The 17,322-nt window shown below is 37.0% G+C and overlaps 1 protein-coding gene across 8 annotated transcripts in view; it reads right to left on the bottom strand.

Annotated features, from left to right (window-relative positions):
- The window catches only part of ADGRB3 (adhesion G protein-coupled receptor B3), a 792,372-nt gene that overhangs the window by 452,061 nt on the left and 322,989 nt on the right, over window positions 1–17,322 (bottom strand). For all 8 annotated transcript variants that reach the window (XM_049895042.1, XM_049895022.1, XM_049895052.1 and 5 more), the window contains 2 exons: window positions 13,256–13,417; window positions 7,315–7,479 (listed from right to left, as the gene is read on the bottom strand). In XM_049895042.1, coding sequence (XP_049750999.1) covers window positions 7,315–7,479; window positions 13,256–13,417 — 327 coding nt within the window. The remainder of the gene's footprint in view (window positions 1–7,314; window positions 7,480–13,255; window positions 13,418–17,322) is intronic.

Raw genomic sequence — 17,322 nt, 5'->3', positions numbered from 1 at the left:
TCTGTTTTCATGACTTGACTTGACCAATTACTAGTGACCATATAGAACAGTAGTTAGATTATGTACCCATCCATAAAGTCATGAATATTTTGGATAATACAATTATCCTTTTGGCAATTGTTCCATGTTGATTAGTGCTGATTGGCTTATTGTCATATGTAGGAGTTGCAGTGGGGGAAGAATTCTGACTCCTGGATTTCAGGTTATTTACTTTAATAATAACAACCTTGGAGAGCACAGATTTGCACTGAGTTGAGAGCTACACAAAGAACTGGAAAGACTCCTTCAGAGTACAAGACTGCAGTGTTAAAGAGTCCAAGTTCCCTTGCATTTGGTATACGCCGAAGGGCACAAACCTATCTTTCCTACTTGTCATTTTAAAATAAACTATGAAAGAAAGAAAATTAAAACGCAATATCATTTTTTTATCTTAGAATTAAAAAGAGAAGCAAGTTATCACAGTAAGGATTTTTAAAAGTTGGTAAAAACTAAAAAAAAAAGTAAGTGAGAAAAAAATATTAATTAGTAAAGAAAGCATGCCAGGGTTAATAAAGACACAATTAATGAAAACTGAGAGATTACCAAGATAATACTAGACATCTAAAATGACACAAAACTAATACCAATAACAATACAACAGACTAGAAGTTTAAAAAGATAATATCTAAATTAATTACCAAACAGGTTAATGAGGCAGCATATAAGTTTCAAATTATAACATTCTCATGCAGATACAGTCAGCGACCTTTGAACCAAGGTTGGAGCTCATGTTAAGCATCTTCCCACCCACTGTCCTCACCAGAAGGGCTCCCTGCAGAGGGACCTCAGGCAGATCGCCCTCCCATAGATGCTGAGGGATCAAAATTTCAGGTTCACAGAGTCTGAAGCCTCTTGCTCTAGGTAACAGAGAGATTTGGGTCCTGCTGTGTTCCAGAGGCCCTGCCCTGCCCTTGGGTAGTTCCTTCCCTCTTCTTACTCTTCGTCAGAGCATGGAAATGTGCCTGAAGGCTACAACCTGGCAGCATCTCTCTAGGGGAGTTCCGGCTTCACAGAAATGCATTTCTCAAATGCAGGGCTGCCCAGTGTGACACTGCTCAACCCCCACACTGACGCAAGTCCATGTGTGCATTCTCAAGTACGAACTTGAGAGAATGAATACCTTTGAGTCTATGATTAAGGTTGTAGAAAAAAAAAGGACTCAAAAGTGATCATAATATTCTGAATTTATTCCTCCTGTTAAATATTAATAACAAAAAATATTAAAAACAGAAATGTCTAAAGAGATCAAATCACTCTAGAGGAGGAGTCACCATTGAGGTGACAACAGGAACTGGTCTGACACTCACAGTGAGGTCTTAATGTTGTTAGCAGCTTGCCTAGGGCTCACAGTTTGGCCCTGTTGTTCTTCTGCTGGACATAAACCATCTCAGAGAACTTCAACATCAGACAAGTTCATTCTAAGGCCATGATAAAGTGAAGTATAACAAGACCACTTCATAATTTTGACTAAGCACAGACAAAACAAGGTCACAGTGAAACCCAAAAAATACCAAACACTCCTCTCTTACAGTTAATATGAAAGGCTGTTACTTCCTTAAAGAGTCCTGGTTGCTCAATGGTTAAGCACTGGGCTGCTAAAGGAAAGGTCATTCATTCGAACCCACCAGCCACTCCACAGGAGAAAAGACCTGGCAATCTGCTCGCATAAAGATTTCAACCTAGGAAACACCATTGGGCAGTTCTACTCTGTCCAATAGGGTCGCCATGAGTCAGAATCAACTCCAAGGCACACAACAACAGCAGCTACTCCCTTACCAATTACAGCTTAACTCTGCACTCGTCTTCCCTCCTCCTAGATAAGATTTCTTAAAATACCCAATCTCAGAATTGCTCCCCTTCCTGACTCACCCAGCTTATAACAAAACTCCTTTTCCTTAAATCCTCCTCCGAACCATCTAACACATGTCCAAATTCCTTACTCTTCTCTAACGCCCTCCTATTGAGATGCCCCACATTCCATGAACAGCAAACATAACTTATTAAACTACAGGTCGTCCTGTACAAAAATCCCAGTGGGCTTTGATTCTAGGTCATTGACATAATAAGGATAACAATAATACTCAGATAGTCGTTTGTTATTTACTGAGTTTTCTCCTTTACAACATCTCACATGGTCCCCTTACAATCCTGTGAGGTATTACTGTTGTCTGTATTAACACATGAAAAACCTAAGGATCAGAAGAGTGAAATAAATGCTAAAATGTGAATGTAAATTTTAAAATGTGATCTCTTGCAAAAGTCCAGGATCTTTCCACTAAACAATAATTCATTAATAAATAGACACAGAAAAGATCCTATAAGGAAAATTGAGATGAGTGCTATAGGGTCGCTATGAGTCAGAATTGACTCTATGGCAATGGGTTTTTTTTTAGAAATTTGAACATCCGCATGTCATGGAAATCCATTCAGTAGTAATTTATTAGTTACTACCAGGTAAAAAGCTGCATGGGAAGATAAAGAGGAAATGGAAAAGAAGTTCCTTGTCCTCAGCTATATCAATTAATACCACTAGGACCTTCATGCTCAATTAATGACCGCAATGAAAATTCAGAGCAAATAGAAAATTTGGACATTTTTAAGTTGGACTGCTAAAGCTTTCAATTTGGTGAGATAAGACAAACACACCACAAAGACCAACTAACACACACATACACACACTTTTCCATAATATGACACTTAATTATTAGGACAGATAAGAGAAGGAGGAATTAAGTTTATGAGCCAGTGAATGAATCCTTTATGAGCCAGTAAATTCCTTTTGTTGTTCTTGGCCTTCTGCCCACTTGGCCTCACTGACTTCAATCCCTGCTCTCAGACATGCCACACAAATTAGTAAATAATAACTTAAACTAAGAAATATTGTATCCACTCTTTCTTTCTCCTTATATGATCTCAGTGAAATGGTCTACTCTCACCTCAAAGGAGGTGGAAGAAAGTTGAACACTGACTAAGGGAAGTATCTGATAAAAATATGGTATCATCTACTTATAAATATATATTAAAATCTGCAAAAATAAAACATATTTCATTACTTGATGTGAATAGCACATCATCCCTACAAAGTATCCCTTTCATGATGGTAGTTATACATGTTTCTTAAAATACAGAGTGCCCAAATGTTGTTCTGGCATGATCTCACACTAAAATCTCACAACCCACATGGTCAAGTCTTGCAAAGGTGGTGAGTAATTAGACACCTAATTCCTGGTTTTGAATGTTTCTCCCTTCCGGTTTGCCCTTCACAATCTGCCTAATGAAGAAGTATCAAGTGTAGGGCTTGGCTCATTTCCTTCACTGCTGATGCACTTCCTATCACAGTTTACCTTCCCCCAGCCCCCACCCCCACGTGATGTCTCAGGTAGAATGGCTAGAAGAAGCATATGCAAGATCACTGAATCCTCATATCACAACCTTTCATTGAGACTAGAGTATTTGTACATTTTTTTCAAAACTGCATTCAACTTTTAACATACTTAAGTATGAATCTTCTGAATAGATGGTGCGGTTCTTGAGATCATGGACTCTATATTCTTCTCAGTAGTGTCTTACTTCTAGTCAATATTTGATGTTTTTATATTCACTGAATATACCTGAGTTTAGCTATAAGAAAATTAGTTCTAAAGAGAATTCCAAATGTTTGAACCAAATAAATCCTAAATATTTTAAAAGCATAATGCCAACATTTTTGGCAGAGTATACTTTTTTTTTTAATACTACCCATAAACCCATTGCCATCGAGTCAATTCCAACTCCTAGCAACCCTATAGGACAGAGTAGAACTGTCCCATAGAGTTTCCAAGGAGCACCTGGTGGATTTGAACCGCTGACCTTTTGGTTATCAGCTGTAGCACTAAACCACTACGCAACCAGTGTTTCGCTCACTATGAGTTGGAATCCACTCAGCTGCGAAGGGTTTGGTTTTTAATACTAGGTATTAGAATTCCCTTTCAGATAGTAAATTAATCAGGGTACAATATAGTAAGAATTTTACATCTTTTATGATACAACTAAATTCAAGAATGGATATAGCAAGATTAAGAAATGACACATGAGAAATTTATTAAGTACTAAAGAATGGACTCATAATGTTCACTTACGAAAGAATACAAATTTACAAATAATGTAAACATAACTTCTCAATATAAATACATACACCCATTGCCGAGTCGATTCCAACTCATAGTAACCCAAAATGAAGGAGCTGCACAAAAGCCATCTGATCTTAATGGTCTTACAGTGATTCTAATGATAGTGTAATACCGTTAAAACACGTGGTTTAAACGTGTGGTCATAAAGCCACAACAATATTAACTTAGGAAAATAAGTTTTCATATTTGAATTCTAACAATTTAGTCTTCCTATCAATTGATATCTAGGTATTTTACTCGTGAGAAAGTTCATAGAATGCAGATTATGAAAGACCTGGCTCATTAACATTTGAAGTGATTAATGCCACTGTATCTTGTACTTACGGGACCGAGTGAGTAGAAGTAATAAAAACTAGTGTATTAAGAGAGATTCCATAGTGTTACGGATTGAATTGTATCTCCAAAAAATGTGTGTCAACTTGGCTAGGCCATGACACCCAGTAGTGTGTGGCTGTCCTCCCTTTTGTGATCTGATGTAATTTTCCTATGTGATTTAAATTTTAATCTCTTCCTATGGTTAATGAGGCAAAATAGGTTATGTTAAAGATGATTAGGGTGGGATGCAATACCCTCACTCAGGTTACAGCCCTGAGCCAGTGTAAGGGAAATTTCCCTGGGTTGTGGCCTGCATCATCTTTTATCTTACAAGAGATAAAGAGAGAAGCAGAGAGAGAGCGACCTCATGCCACCAAGAAAGGAGCACAAGGAGCAGGGTGTGTCCTTTGAACCAGGTTCCTTTTGCTGAGAAACTCCTAGACCAGGGGAAGATTGATGAAAAGGACCTTCCCCCCAAGATGACTGAGAGAGGAAGCCTTCCCCTAGAGCTGACACCCTGATTTTGGACTTCTAGCCTTCTAAACTGTGAGAAAATAAATTTCTAAAACCATACACTGGTGGTATTTCAGTTATAGCAGCACTAGATAACTAAGACATATGGTTAGCTATCATTTCTTTATTTTCCCATGTTATATATATTTTTCTCATTCTATTAGACAAATCAGAGTGAAATGTATGTGGCTCTCTGTAAATGTCACAGTTTAGAAATTAAAAAAAAAAAAAAATGATCCTAAACTTTGTATAAGCTTTGCCAAATCTTTGGGGAAAAGGCAGGGCATACGTATGTGTGTGTCTGTGTGTCTATCTGTATTTTTATAGACAGATTAGAGAGAATAAAACTGAGCTCATAACCAGATTTTTTGGGAGTGATTTACAAATATGTAATTATGAATGTGACTCCCCAATATTGATAATTACATCAATGTTTAATCACACGAATTGTCTTATTAATTCATAAAATTTTAGCAAGTAATATTCTGTAAAACTATTATATCTTTACCTGTGTATCCCTAAGTATAAACCAAAAACCAAACCTATTGCCATAGAGTCGATTCCGATTCATAGTGACCCTAAGTAGACTGCCCCATAGGGTTTCCAGGGAGTGGCTGCTGACCTTTTGGTTAGCAGCTGAGGTCTTAACCACTGTGCCCCCAGGTCTCCAGCCCTAAGTACAGGAATCTGTAAGTCCTTTAATAGTAGCCCTTCTCTGAAATAAAAGGGAACAGTTAATGACTGTTGCATATGTACATTTTGGCTGGTTTTTCACTCTTCTCAGATATTTTAGATACTTCAAATTGCCAGAAGAACTTTGAAGGATTGCCTCATAATGTAAGATCTTAACTTGGGAAAATGAGAGTGCAAATGGGACTGAATGGGAACTGGAATATGTGTTTGGAGTATGTTATTGGGAGCCCAGCTAGGCTGCTTGCATGCAGAATGTGTGACTAAATGGGCCATTGAGAAAGTCACCAAAGGAGTACAAGAGCAATAATTTATATTGGCATTTTCTCTTCTTGTTGGGCATTACCATTTGACATCTATGAATGCCTGTATCCTCCTCTAAGGAGCCCTGGTGGCACAGTGGTTAAGTGCTTGGCTTTACTGAAAAGTCTGTGGTTCAAACCCACTAACTGCTCTGTGAGAGAAAGATATGGCAGTCCACTTCTGTAAAGATTACAGCCTTGGAAACCCTGTGGGGCAGTTCTACTCTGTCCTATAGGGTCGCTACGAGTCAGAGTAGACTTGACAGCAAAGGGTTTGGTTTTTGGTTTAGTTATGTAGGTGGAACAAATGGTTTGCCCTTGACTGCTAACCTTAAAGGTTGGTGGTTCTCACCTAATGGCATCACTGCTGAAGACAAGCCCTGCTTGCATTAATATTACAGTCAAGAAAACCCTATGGAGCACAGTTCTACTATGTAACCCACGGGGTCACCATGAATCTGAATCAGCTCGATGGCAACTAAGAACAACAACAACATATCCTCTAAGATGTGCCTTTGCTAATTCTGGGGCTTCATCATCTCTCTCTCTCTCTGTGTGTGTGTGTGTGTATGTGTTTTCTTCCATAAGTTGTGAGCTGGGAATCAGTTTTATCCATTTTGTAGATATGTTTTATTGAGTGTCTGAATAACCTAAAGAACATCAATTCGAAGACTTCTTTCTAGCATACTGGGTGAAGTTAATTATCAAGATGATATAGAATTGAAAAGAAAATTTTAAGATAAAGTAAATAGACTCTGAAAACAGAATACAGAGTATTCATAGTCATATGAAGACTATAGAGCATTTATAAACCATTGTATACATCTTGCAGTAGATCTAGAAAGTCTAATATCCTAACACATATTTGATTATTTTCATACATTGTCATTCTTTATTTGAATGAGTGTGAGAGAATAACATTGGAAGACTGCCTCTAAAACAGTCTCTCTGGTTATAATATGAAGGCAATAATGAATCTCAAGTTGTTTGGGATTTCTTGTAATTTTCCTAGCAGGGAAAATCGAGGGTAGATAAAACCTTTGCGGATTATATTACACACATTACAGAAGTCCTATAAAAGTGAGAATTGAATGGTACTCAGCCAAGGAAATATTACACCACTGCATATGATAGAATCATGGAAAGAATCCAGTTTCCTGATGCAAAGTTTCTCAAACCAAAGACTACATTATCCAGTGTGACTGAATCAACATTCTACTCTTAATATCAAGGGCCATAGATGAAGCACAGAAATGCAAAGTTCACCAAATGCAGAATATGCTCACCTGGGCAAAGAGCAATATTACAAGGCTTATGATGTGTTTCAGGTCCTTCACACGGCCTTCCTCCATACTGAGGAGGTGTGCACGACCTTGTTCTTGTTCTTTGGCCTCGACCACATGTAAATGAACATAAACTCCATGGTGACCACTCCTCCCAAACTCCATGTACTGTAATAAAGCAAACGAGCTTCAACAACAAAAGCAGAGAGATAAAGGCAATGATAGTGTTTTCTTTATAATCAAGAAAGAAAAACAAAACCTCAGCAAACAGACAAGTAGGAAGATATTTTAAAAACACAATTAACATTATTTGCCATAACATGTAAAAATTCATTTGAAAATTCACTAAACAGAAAGTACACGTATTTTTTCTGCATTCAAACACAATTATTCATGTAATAAAATTTAAGCTGTTCTTTTCTTGAATGAAAATCCACCCCCTTCCCACATGGTAAAATAGTCATGAATTATATTTAGGACAAAGTAATATTAGCTAAGTTACTACAGAAAATCTTCTGGAATTAAACTTGGATTTAAGTAGATAAGGTTCAATTTAATTATTCCAACACCTGTAAAGTTTCAGGATTAATGAATTTGATGGCTTCAGAAAACGGAAAAAAATAAATAAATCTAAAAATTAATGGGACATATTTTTAAAAGATTTTTAACCTCTCATTTGAGAAAATAAATGTATTTTCATCATTTAAAATATTTGGGTGTTTAAAGTCACAGTCTCTATGACTAAGAGGGAAATTTTAGACACTGCATCCACTTATATAAGGTCCTTCTTTTTTCTCTGTTTTCAAGAGTAGCGAATATGAAGATCTCTTTCGAATGGTCATGACACCAGAAGACGCCATTCATCTCCCCCAAACTTGAAGGAAGTGGAAATCCAATAAATACAAATTTCTAAAGAAAATAAATGACCTAAGATTACGCCTATCATAACTATAGATACACTGTTCTTCAAGTATGCCACTACCATGAATTCAAACTTCATCAGAAACACTAACATAATTTGTGTTCCTACATACCAACCAATGTGAATAAATGTTGATATCTTTTGCAAAAGTCTATCAGGCTTAAAAGTCTAGATTCCTTCCCTGCATTGTCAACTCACTACCCTTATCTCAATTCTTAATATTGGGGACAGTAAGTGAATAAAAAAAAAAAAAAAAGTGAATAGCACCCCATAAATAATACAAATAAAAAGAAGGCTGGCAAATGTGCTTTTTGGTTCAAAAGCTCTTATCTTGATTCTGAACCTCTGGTCTTACCAGAAGTTCAAGAGTTCAGACGTTTAATATATGGCAGCCACTGGGGTGGGTAAGAGGAGTGAAAGTTTATAGAATAAGATGACAAAAAAAGATCTTCATATTCTCCCCAGTACTGATAGTGTTGGCAGAAGGCCATATAAAGTGGCAGAGGAAGTTAGCATGTAAATACAGTGTATCTAGAATAAAAATTACGTATTTGCTAACCAAGTTATTACTTCAAAAACATATATATGGTACCTTAATCATGAGGTACCCCATTCTTCTCTATTTATGCTATTTAGTTACCTGAAATGGCTTATGAAAATATGTTTAAATATTGAAAAAAAAGCCAAATTTGATTAATATTAAATGAAAATTCTTTAAAATTATGTAAACTTATTAGTAAAAATATTTTAAATAATATATAGAAAAAGAATAAGAGAATGAGAGAAATTAAGATATTTTAATTTTGCTCATGAATGATCAAGAAAATCATAATTTTTAAGCCAATTTGTATCTATTGGTATATGAATAAATGGTAAGTTTGTATTTAATGCTAAGAAAACTATATACATACACATACATACATATATTAAAATCAATTATGACTAAATATATTTAAAGTAATTTAAATGAATGCATTTTATGTGAAATATACATTTTTACCAATTTATGTATTTATTTCCACTTGCCAAGAGTGCTGTATTAAAAAAAAAATTCCCCCCATTTTTTGTATGAAATGTTAATAATAGCACATAACATTCATATTGCTGGTTTTGTGCATTTACTCTTCTATCAAACCATGTTGCTTTATAAGCCCTGCACAGTCCCAGGAAAAAAGTTGCTAAATTGGCAGATTTTTCTCTATTAATCCCCAAAAGGTTTATTAACCTTGACAGTTTAATTAAATTGTGAAACTGGAATCCTCTGAAAACTAAAAAATTACTTAACATTTTTTCCATAGTCTTTATTTTTTCAGGGTGAGACTTCATGACTCATCCATATCATTTTTTAAAAGCGAAAGCCCCAAAAATTATTCTCATTAAAAAATTAGGAATGTTTAATCAAACTCAATGCAAAATGCTTACTCTTACTTAAAAAAGACTCAGAATTTGTATCAATATATTTAAGAAAGTATTGAATTAGTAGGGAATTATAGTACATACCTTGTAATGTTTATAGATGCTATTCATAAGATTTAAAGATTAGATACTTTCCTTTAAATGGCAAATTGTTATGTAAGTTCTTTTATTTTGCAGTAAAATATGAAAATCTGTAAATTATCCAGCCCATTTGAAAAATATACTTAATAAAACTAAGAAAGTTAAATCAAATGTATCGATTTTAATAGTTTTGACTTAGACGCTAGCTACATGATCACATCTCTACTTTGTGCTGTTTAACTGCCAGGTTTTGAAATAAATAAATATAACTACCAGATTTTGAAATAAATTCTCATATGATTTAGATTAGGCTGTACATAAAATAATTCTTTACATAAAAGTATTCTTTCTTAATAAAAAATGGATGTGAAAACTGACATTTACAAAAAAGAACCAGAAGTCATTCCTTAGCCTCCATTAGTTTCTTCTAAAGGATTAAAATATGTATAGAGTAGACCAGTAGTTCTCAATGAGGGGGGAGGGGGGGCGTAGTTTTGTCTCCCAGGGGACATTTGTCAATGTCTAGAAGCAGTTTTGGTTGTCACAATTTGGGGGTGGGTTAGGGTAGACAGAGATGTGCTGTTGGCATCTAGTGGGTAGAGGCCAGGGATGCTGCTAACAGCCCCCCACAACACTTATCCAGACCAAAATGGAAATAGTGCTCAGACTGAGAAACCTTGAAAAGTAGACTGTAAAACCATTAGTCAGCAACCAGGCCAGTAAATATACAATTTAATGTAGCTCTCTACTTTTCTCAGTTTAGTTTCTCTGTATCTCCCATCATTTTCTACTCTGAGTAATAGGCCTACTAAAGAGAGTAGAATGTCAAAGCATCAATTTTGAAAAAGACAAGATATCCTAGGACCCATATTAGAAATAACATACTATTATGCAATTTAATTAAAAAAAAGATACTTCTTGTGAAATTTGAAAAGTATAGGTGAAAGATAACTAGTTTATATGACTCTTATCTTTTAAAGTTCAAATAAACATAAGCTCTAATTCTATCATTCTACATATTTTGTGGAAGGTGACTTCAATATTCTATTCATCCTTTCCTTGTAACATTTTCATTAATTCAATGACAACTACATTTGAGTATTCACAGTATGACAAGTTGGTTATTGATTTCTAAGCTAATTTTCTTCTTGGAAATTTAAAGTATTATTTTAGAAAAATGTTTACATTGTTAAAAGTACTGTTTGTTTATTTAAATTCATTTTCTGTCACTGTTTTCAGGATATATTAGTTTGAAAAAAAGTATATATATTTACTAGCATGGCAAACAATGAAACAAAATATTGAACACAAAATATTTCATAACAAATAAAATAACTATATGGAAGGAATTCCTATTTCCCATAGTGGGATATTTATTCTACATCTTAGTTCCTAAGTTATAAAATGTTCTTCATGCTGGCAAAATTAAAAAGAAATCCACAAACTATTTTTCACTCTCTTTAATTGAACAACCTGAACTATAACAAGGATATAAAGATGCATTTTATTATTATTATCAGTACTATTTAACCAAATTTAGAAAGACCAAAATTATGTATACACTAAAGTGAAGAGAAACCAGTAACTATTATGTACTTCTTCAGCAGGTATAAGGATAGGAAGTTTAAGAAATTGAGGAAAACCTTTATAATTATAGAATATTAATCAGCTTTCTGCACATCAGACACAAAGAGAAAGGGAGGGTCTGGTAGAAACCCTGGGAGAAGCACTCTGGTCCTGCTACAGCCGCTGTCCATGCCCAGTGAGGGTTTAGTCAGAGATCTGTGGCAGTAGAATGGAGACCTCCACATGTCAACCCTATGAATGTGCATAACGAGTGGCTGGAAAGTAACCTCTAAATGCAGAATTGTGAAAAACACTTTAGCACCAACTCAGAGTCCCATTAGACTCTATCCTTGAACATGTTGAAAGGTTCTTGACGATTCAAGTAGGTGCTCATAAGATAAACTTTTATACCTAGTACAGCTTAATTCTCTATTGACATTTTTCTCATTGCCAAGGGCAGGCAACTGGACACTGGAGCCCCTGCTGTAAACACTGTAACAGGGGCCAACTTTAATTATTCAGCCAGACACCCCACTGAACTCAACCCAACTGAAAATCTACAAGCCATTTGTTGTCTGAAGACTTCATTTCTAAAATTCCCAGCTCCTTACTTCTCATTTTACCTCTATTGCCTAACATACCAAGAATCTCATTGTTCTACGACCCGTTTTCATGATTTTTTTCATTGTTGCCTGCGATGTCTTCCCCCTTTCCATGAACTACTTAAGCATTTATTTTCTTCTGAAATCTTCATTTTTCACTTCATGTCCTTTCTAATCTAGTCTGATTCCCACTGACCTTCATTGATTTTCTTTGTTTTTAGGGACATTTATTGTTCTTTTCCTGCTAATGCTATCTTTCCTTCCTCATAGACTTCAGCTTTCTGCTCTGTTTAGCCTATAATTCGACCTTCATCTACGGCTTTGTTCCCACCCAATTCTTTCACAAAGGGATCTCCAATCTCATTGCATCATTCCTCCTTCACCTTTTCCCCACCACTTCCTCTACCTTTTATTCCCTCCAGACTGTCTTTTAATGGCTCTCCCTTACCTATTCTGCTGGAGAACTGGAATCATCCATGCCCTTCGTTGAGGCCACCTACTCTCTACTTTGTCTTTAAGCCAGCCATCTCTGGAAATGGAACTCACTGGGAAACTTTTAAATACAATTTAGCAGCTAAAAAGCTGCTGCAGTGCCCACCCTGCTTTGGAGGCCACTGGAAAGAATGAAAATGCATATTCAGTGTTAGCTGCAGTGGGCAGTAAGTCTGCAGTCATCCATCCACCAGATGTTTGGACAAAAACATAAACTTGGAGATTCACAGCATCGTATGCATGGATTTCTGGAAGGAAAGGCCAGATTTCTTTTAGTACTTATTTTTACAGGAAAGTTAGTGGTCTGAGAGGGAGAAAAGCCTTAAATATGCAAGTGTGCATCAACCGAAGAAGGAAATTTTGATGTAACATGTAAAATCTCAACCTAAGTGGGCAAGCTATTATGCTGTGCTCCAATTAACACTAAAGATCTTTCTAAATGGCAGGAAAATAGCAGACTGTCTTAAAGACTGTATCAACCACGGCCTTAAACAATGGAAGCAAATCACATTATCAGTATGCTGGCAAAATACACACTATTCCTGAATCATAAAATTGGACATTTTCCCCATTTAAAATGCAGGAAAGAGATCTCAACCTCAAATACGACTAGAAGCAGATACAGAAATTTGAAGCTGATACTTGTGGCGGAAGGGGAAGAGAGGTGACTTACGTAATTTCTTGACTGCTCTGAAAGCAGAAACGATCACATGCATAATAAAATTTTACAGTTGAATAAGAATTACACTTATCCACTCTAATTAAAATGCCTATACCCAGTTCATAGGAAAATAACAAATCGTTCCAAATGCGTAGCATGAGACAATTCAATAACATCCACAGTTGTAGTTGCTGCTAACACTACCTGGACAGAGGGCAGTGTTATTGCAAACCCTTGATTCTCTTAACGGGCCGCTGCAGTGTGTCCCGTAAGGTGATACACAAGTTCTGGTTCGCACCTGCGACCCTTGACCACAAGTAACTGAGCATGAGCTCCACTGGGACCACTCTTCCACACCAGATTCACCTGTGTGCAAGACAACAAATAAACATGAAATACTGCCTTGAATATTCATAGAGAAAACATTATATCAATCTGACATTATAACATGCAAGAAAAATTTTCATGTAAAAATGTGACAGTTCATCGAAAGGTACAAGATAACTCTTCAGAGAAAAAGAAATGTAAAGACAGGAAGTGTATAATGCCAATGCGAGGGCTGAGTTGGCTATAACCTTGTTAGCAAAGGTGCTCTTCACAAATTCCACTGTGCTATGGATGCTCTGGAGATGCTATGAGGATGGGATGGATGTTCTGGGGAGCTATGGGGATGCGATGGATGCTCTGGGGATGCTATGGATACCCTGGGGATGCTTTGGATGTTATGGGGATGCTATTTTTTTTTTTTTCATGGATGCTCTGGGGATGCTATCGATGTTATGGGGATCCTGTAGATGTTCCGAGGATGCTATGGATGCCCTGGGGAGGCTATGGATGCTCTGGGGATGCTATGGATGCTCTGGGGATGCTATGGATGCTATGGATGTTATGGGGATGCTATGGATGCTGTGGGGATGCTATGGATGTTCTGGGGATGCTATGGATGCTCTGGAGATGCTATCGATGTTATGGGGATCCTGTGGATGCTCTGGGGATCCTGTAGATGCTCTGGAGGATGTTATGGATGCCCTGGGGATGCTATGGATGCTCTGGGGATGCTATGGATGTTATGGGGATGCTATGGATGCCCTGGGGATGCTATGGATGCTCTGGGGATGCTATGGATGTTATGGGTATGCTATGGATGTTACGGGGATTCTATGGATGCTACGGAGATGCTATGGGTGCTCTGGGGATGCGATGGATGCTCTGGGGATGCTATGGATGCTATGGGGATGCTACGGGATGCGATGGATGCTCTGGGGATGCTATGGATGTTATGGGGATGCTATGGATGTTATGGGGATGCTATGGATGCTCTGGGGATGCGATGGATGCTCTGGGGATGCTATGGATGTTATGGGGATGCTATGGATGTTATGGGAATGCTGTGGATGTTATGGGGATGCTGTGGATGTTATGGGAATGCTGTGGATGTTATGGGGATGCTGTGGATGCTCTGGGGATGCTATGGATGCTCTGGGGATGCTATGGATGCTCTGGGGATGCTATAGATGCTCTGGATGTTATGGGGATGCTATGAATGCTATGGGGATGCTATGGATGTTCTGAGGATGCTATGGATGTTATGGGGATGCTATGGATGCCCTGGGGATGCTCTGGGGATGGTATGGATGTTATGGGGATGCGGTGGGGATGCTATGGATGCTGTGGGGATGCTATGGATGCTGTGCGGATGCTATGGGTGCTCTGGGGATGCTCTGGGGGTGCTATGGATGCTCTGGGGATGCTATGGATGCTCTGGGGATGCTCTGGGGATGCGATGGATGCTCTGGGGATGCTATGGATATTCTGGGGATGCTATGAGGATGCTCTGGGGATGCTATGGATGTTATGGGGATGCTGTGGATGCTCTGGGGATACTCTGGGCATGCTGTGGATGCTCTGGGGATGCTGTGGATGCTCTGGGGATGCTATGGATGTTCTAGAGATGCTATGGATGCTCTAGAGGATGCTATGGATGCTAGGAGGAAACTCTGGTGACATAGTGGTTAAGAGCTACAGCTGCTAACCAAAAGGTCAGCAGTTTGAAACCACCTGGCACTCCTTGGAAACCCTATGGGGCAGTTCTACTCTGCCCTTTAAGGATACTATGAGTCAGAATTGACTCGACAGCAACGGGTTTGGTTTTTTGGTATGGGTGTTATGAAGGACTAGTCAGCGTTTTTCAACACAAATAGTGTTTGCAGAAATTTTCTTCAAGCCATAAGGCTTTGCACTACGATGGGAGAGGAAGCAAAACGTATTGCTAAGCTTACTCTATGTCTTTCGTGAGCAGGAATATATTGATGTGTTCTTCCTCAGTTTTTTATTGCAGACCCCCTTTCTAGTGCTGGAGGAAATGGGCCTCTGGAAATTTGGGCACATCTAATTTTCACTGAGATGAACACTGACACTCATTTATAATTTATGCCTAGTGCCAATTCCTGCTTTTTAATCATACGATAGCTTTTTATTTTGTGGTAATTTATTAGAAACCTCTGCTCACAATTTTCCCTACAATCTAAAATAATGAAGTGATTTTCACTCAAAACTGAGAAAAATTCCTCAAAGAGTTCTATAATTTTAAGATGAAACTAAAAGTTACTTAGAAATAGGGCCCTAAAAAGCCAATGAATGTCTGAATTCATTAATTTTCTCGAACTAAGCATTACATTAAAACTGTGCCTAATTTCTATTATTATCTAAAGTCATGTCTCAAGGAGATTTAAAGTCAAGAGTTTCTAATGACATCAGGCTCCTAATTCTATTCTGGCATTGGGCTCAGGATAGATTTTTTAAATTGATTTCAGACCTTGCAGTTACTAGCAGTGACTATTTAAGTTAACCCATTAGTTGTTTAAAAACTTCACAAATTAGGTGTTTCTGAGAATTTTCTATCACTGATTATATAGATTGGAGAACAATTTTGGTTTTATTTTATAGATTTGATTTAGAATTTGCCTTTGGAATAGAATTCCAAAGGGTAGAATATGATAATCCATTTGCTTTTGGGAGGTGGTTAGTAAATGCCTTGCAGTGCTACTCAAATTGGTTGTTATTGGTGCCCCAGGACAGAAGGAGCTTGCACCAAAATGTAACTCAGCACACTAATCTTATCACTGAGAAATTTCCACTCAAAAAAAAAAAAAGTCAGCTGAACTAAAACATGTGCTTGATGGAGAAGTTAATTTTACATTCTGATGCAAGTTCTTTATTTCTTTGAGGGCCCATAACAACCTGTTGGCTGACAATCACTGGGCATCTGACCACCATTATGAAGCATTCGCTCTTTTATTGATCTGCACTATGCACCCAGAGATGCACATGATAGTGTGAGTGGATTTATACTATAAGGTCTCAGACAACGGTAATTGGAGTAACATACTACATCAGATAGGTCTGTTTTTCTGTTTGTGATCAGGGTTTGTCTTGGGAGTAAGGTACACCCTTGCTCATTTCAGTACTTTTTGCCTTCACCAAAATATAACTTTAATTTCATAAAAATATTCTTTGTATGACTATTTGAACAACGTTTAAAATCACGTCTCATTATTTGTCCTTTTATATGTAAAGAATACTCTGAAGTGTGAAAATCATTTTTCTACAAGCCAAATTGTTTGGTAATGATTAAAAAATATCAAAACGTATATATGCACATATGCACATGCATATTTAGCAGTGAAAATTTTAACTTTAAAGTTTGTGAAAATATGCAATTTTTTTTTCTTATATTAAACCTGTGTTTGTGATTAGATTAAGTCAAGCAAAAATATTATGGTTGTATGTTATTAGTTAAGAACAGAAAATAATAAATAATAGTTCTATAATAAGCAAAATGTTAAAGGTTATGAATAAAATTAATTATGTTTGGCCACAAAAGCAGTCCTTATTTTACCCATGCATTGTTATGATGGCAGGGAAAAAAATGTTTTAATTAAAATGAGCAACAAATTAGGATCAAGAAATACTTTTAAATGTATTTTTCTGCAAATATTTTTAAAATTGGGTTGCTTCTGAGTGCATGAGTGCACTGCACCATTCTGAATGCTGGGTGTCTGTTGCTCCTGGATGATGAAAGGACTGTACATCCATCAATGCACAGTAATCACACTGAACCGGCTAAGCACTGGCATCCAGATCATAAGAGGTTGAACGTGAAAGCTCAAAACTGGCCTTCTTTACCTCAAACTGATGGTCCATTTCATTGATCATAAACAAAAATAAAGAAAACATATGCTGACTTTTAAATCTGGAATCAAATTTTGCCA

This window comes from Elephas maximus, chromosome 1 (assembly GCF_024166365.1).
Source record: "Elephas maximus indicus isolate mEleMax1 chromosome 1, mEleMax1 primary haplotype, whole genome shotgun sequence".
Taxonomy (NCBI): Eukaryota; Metazoa; Chordata; class Mammalia; order Proboscidea; family Elephantidae; genus Elephas; species Elephas maximus.
The sequence above is the reverse complement of the archived record's forward strand: the minus strand, read 5'-3'. Positions and strand labels throughout refer to the sequence as shown.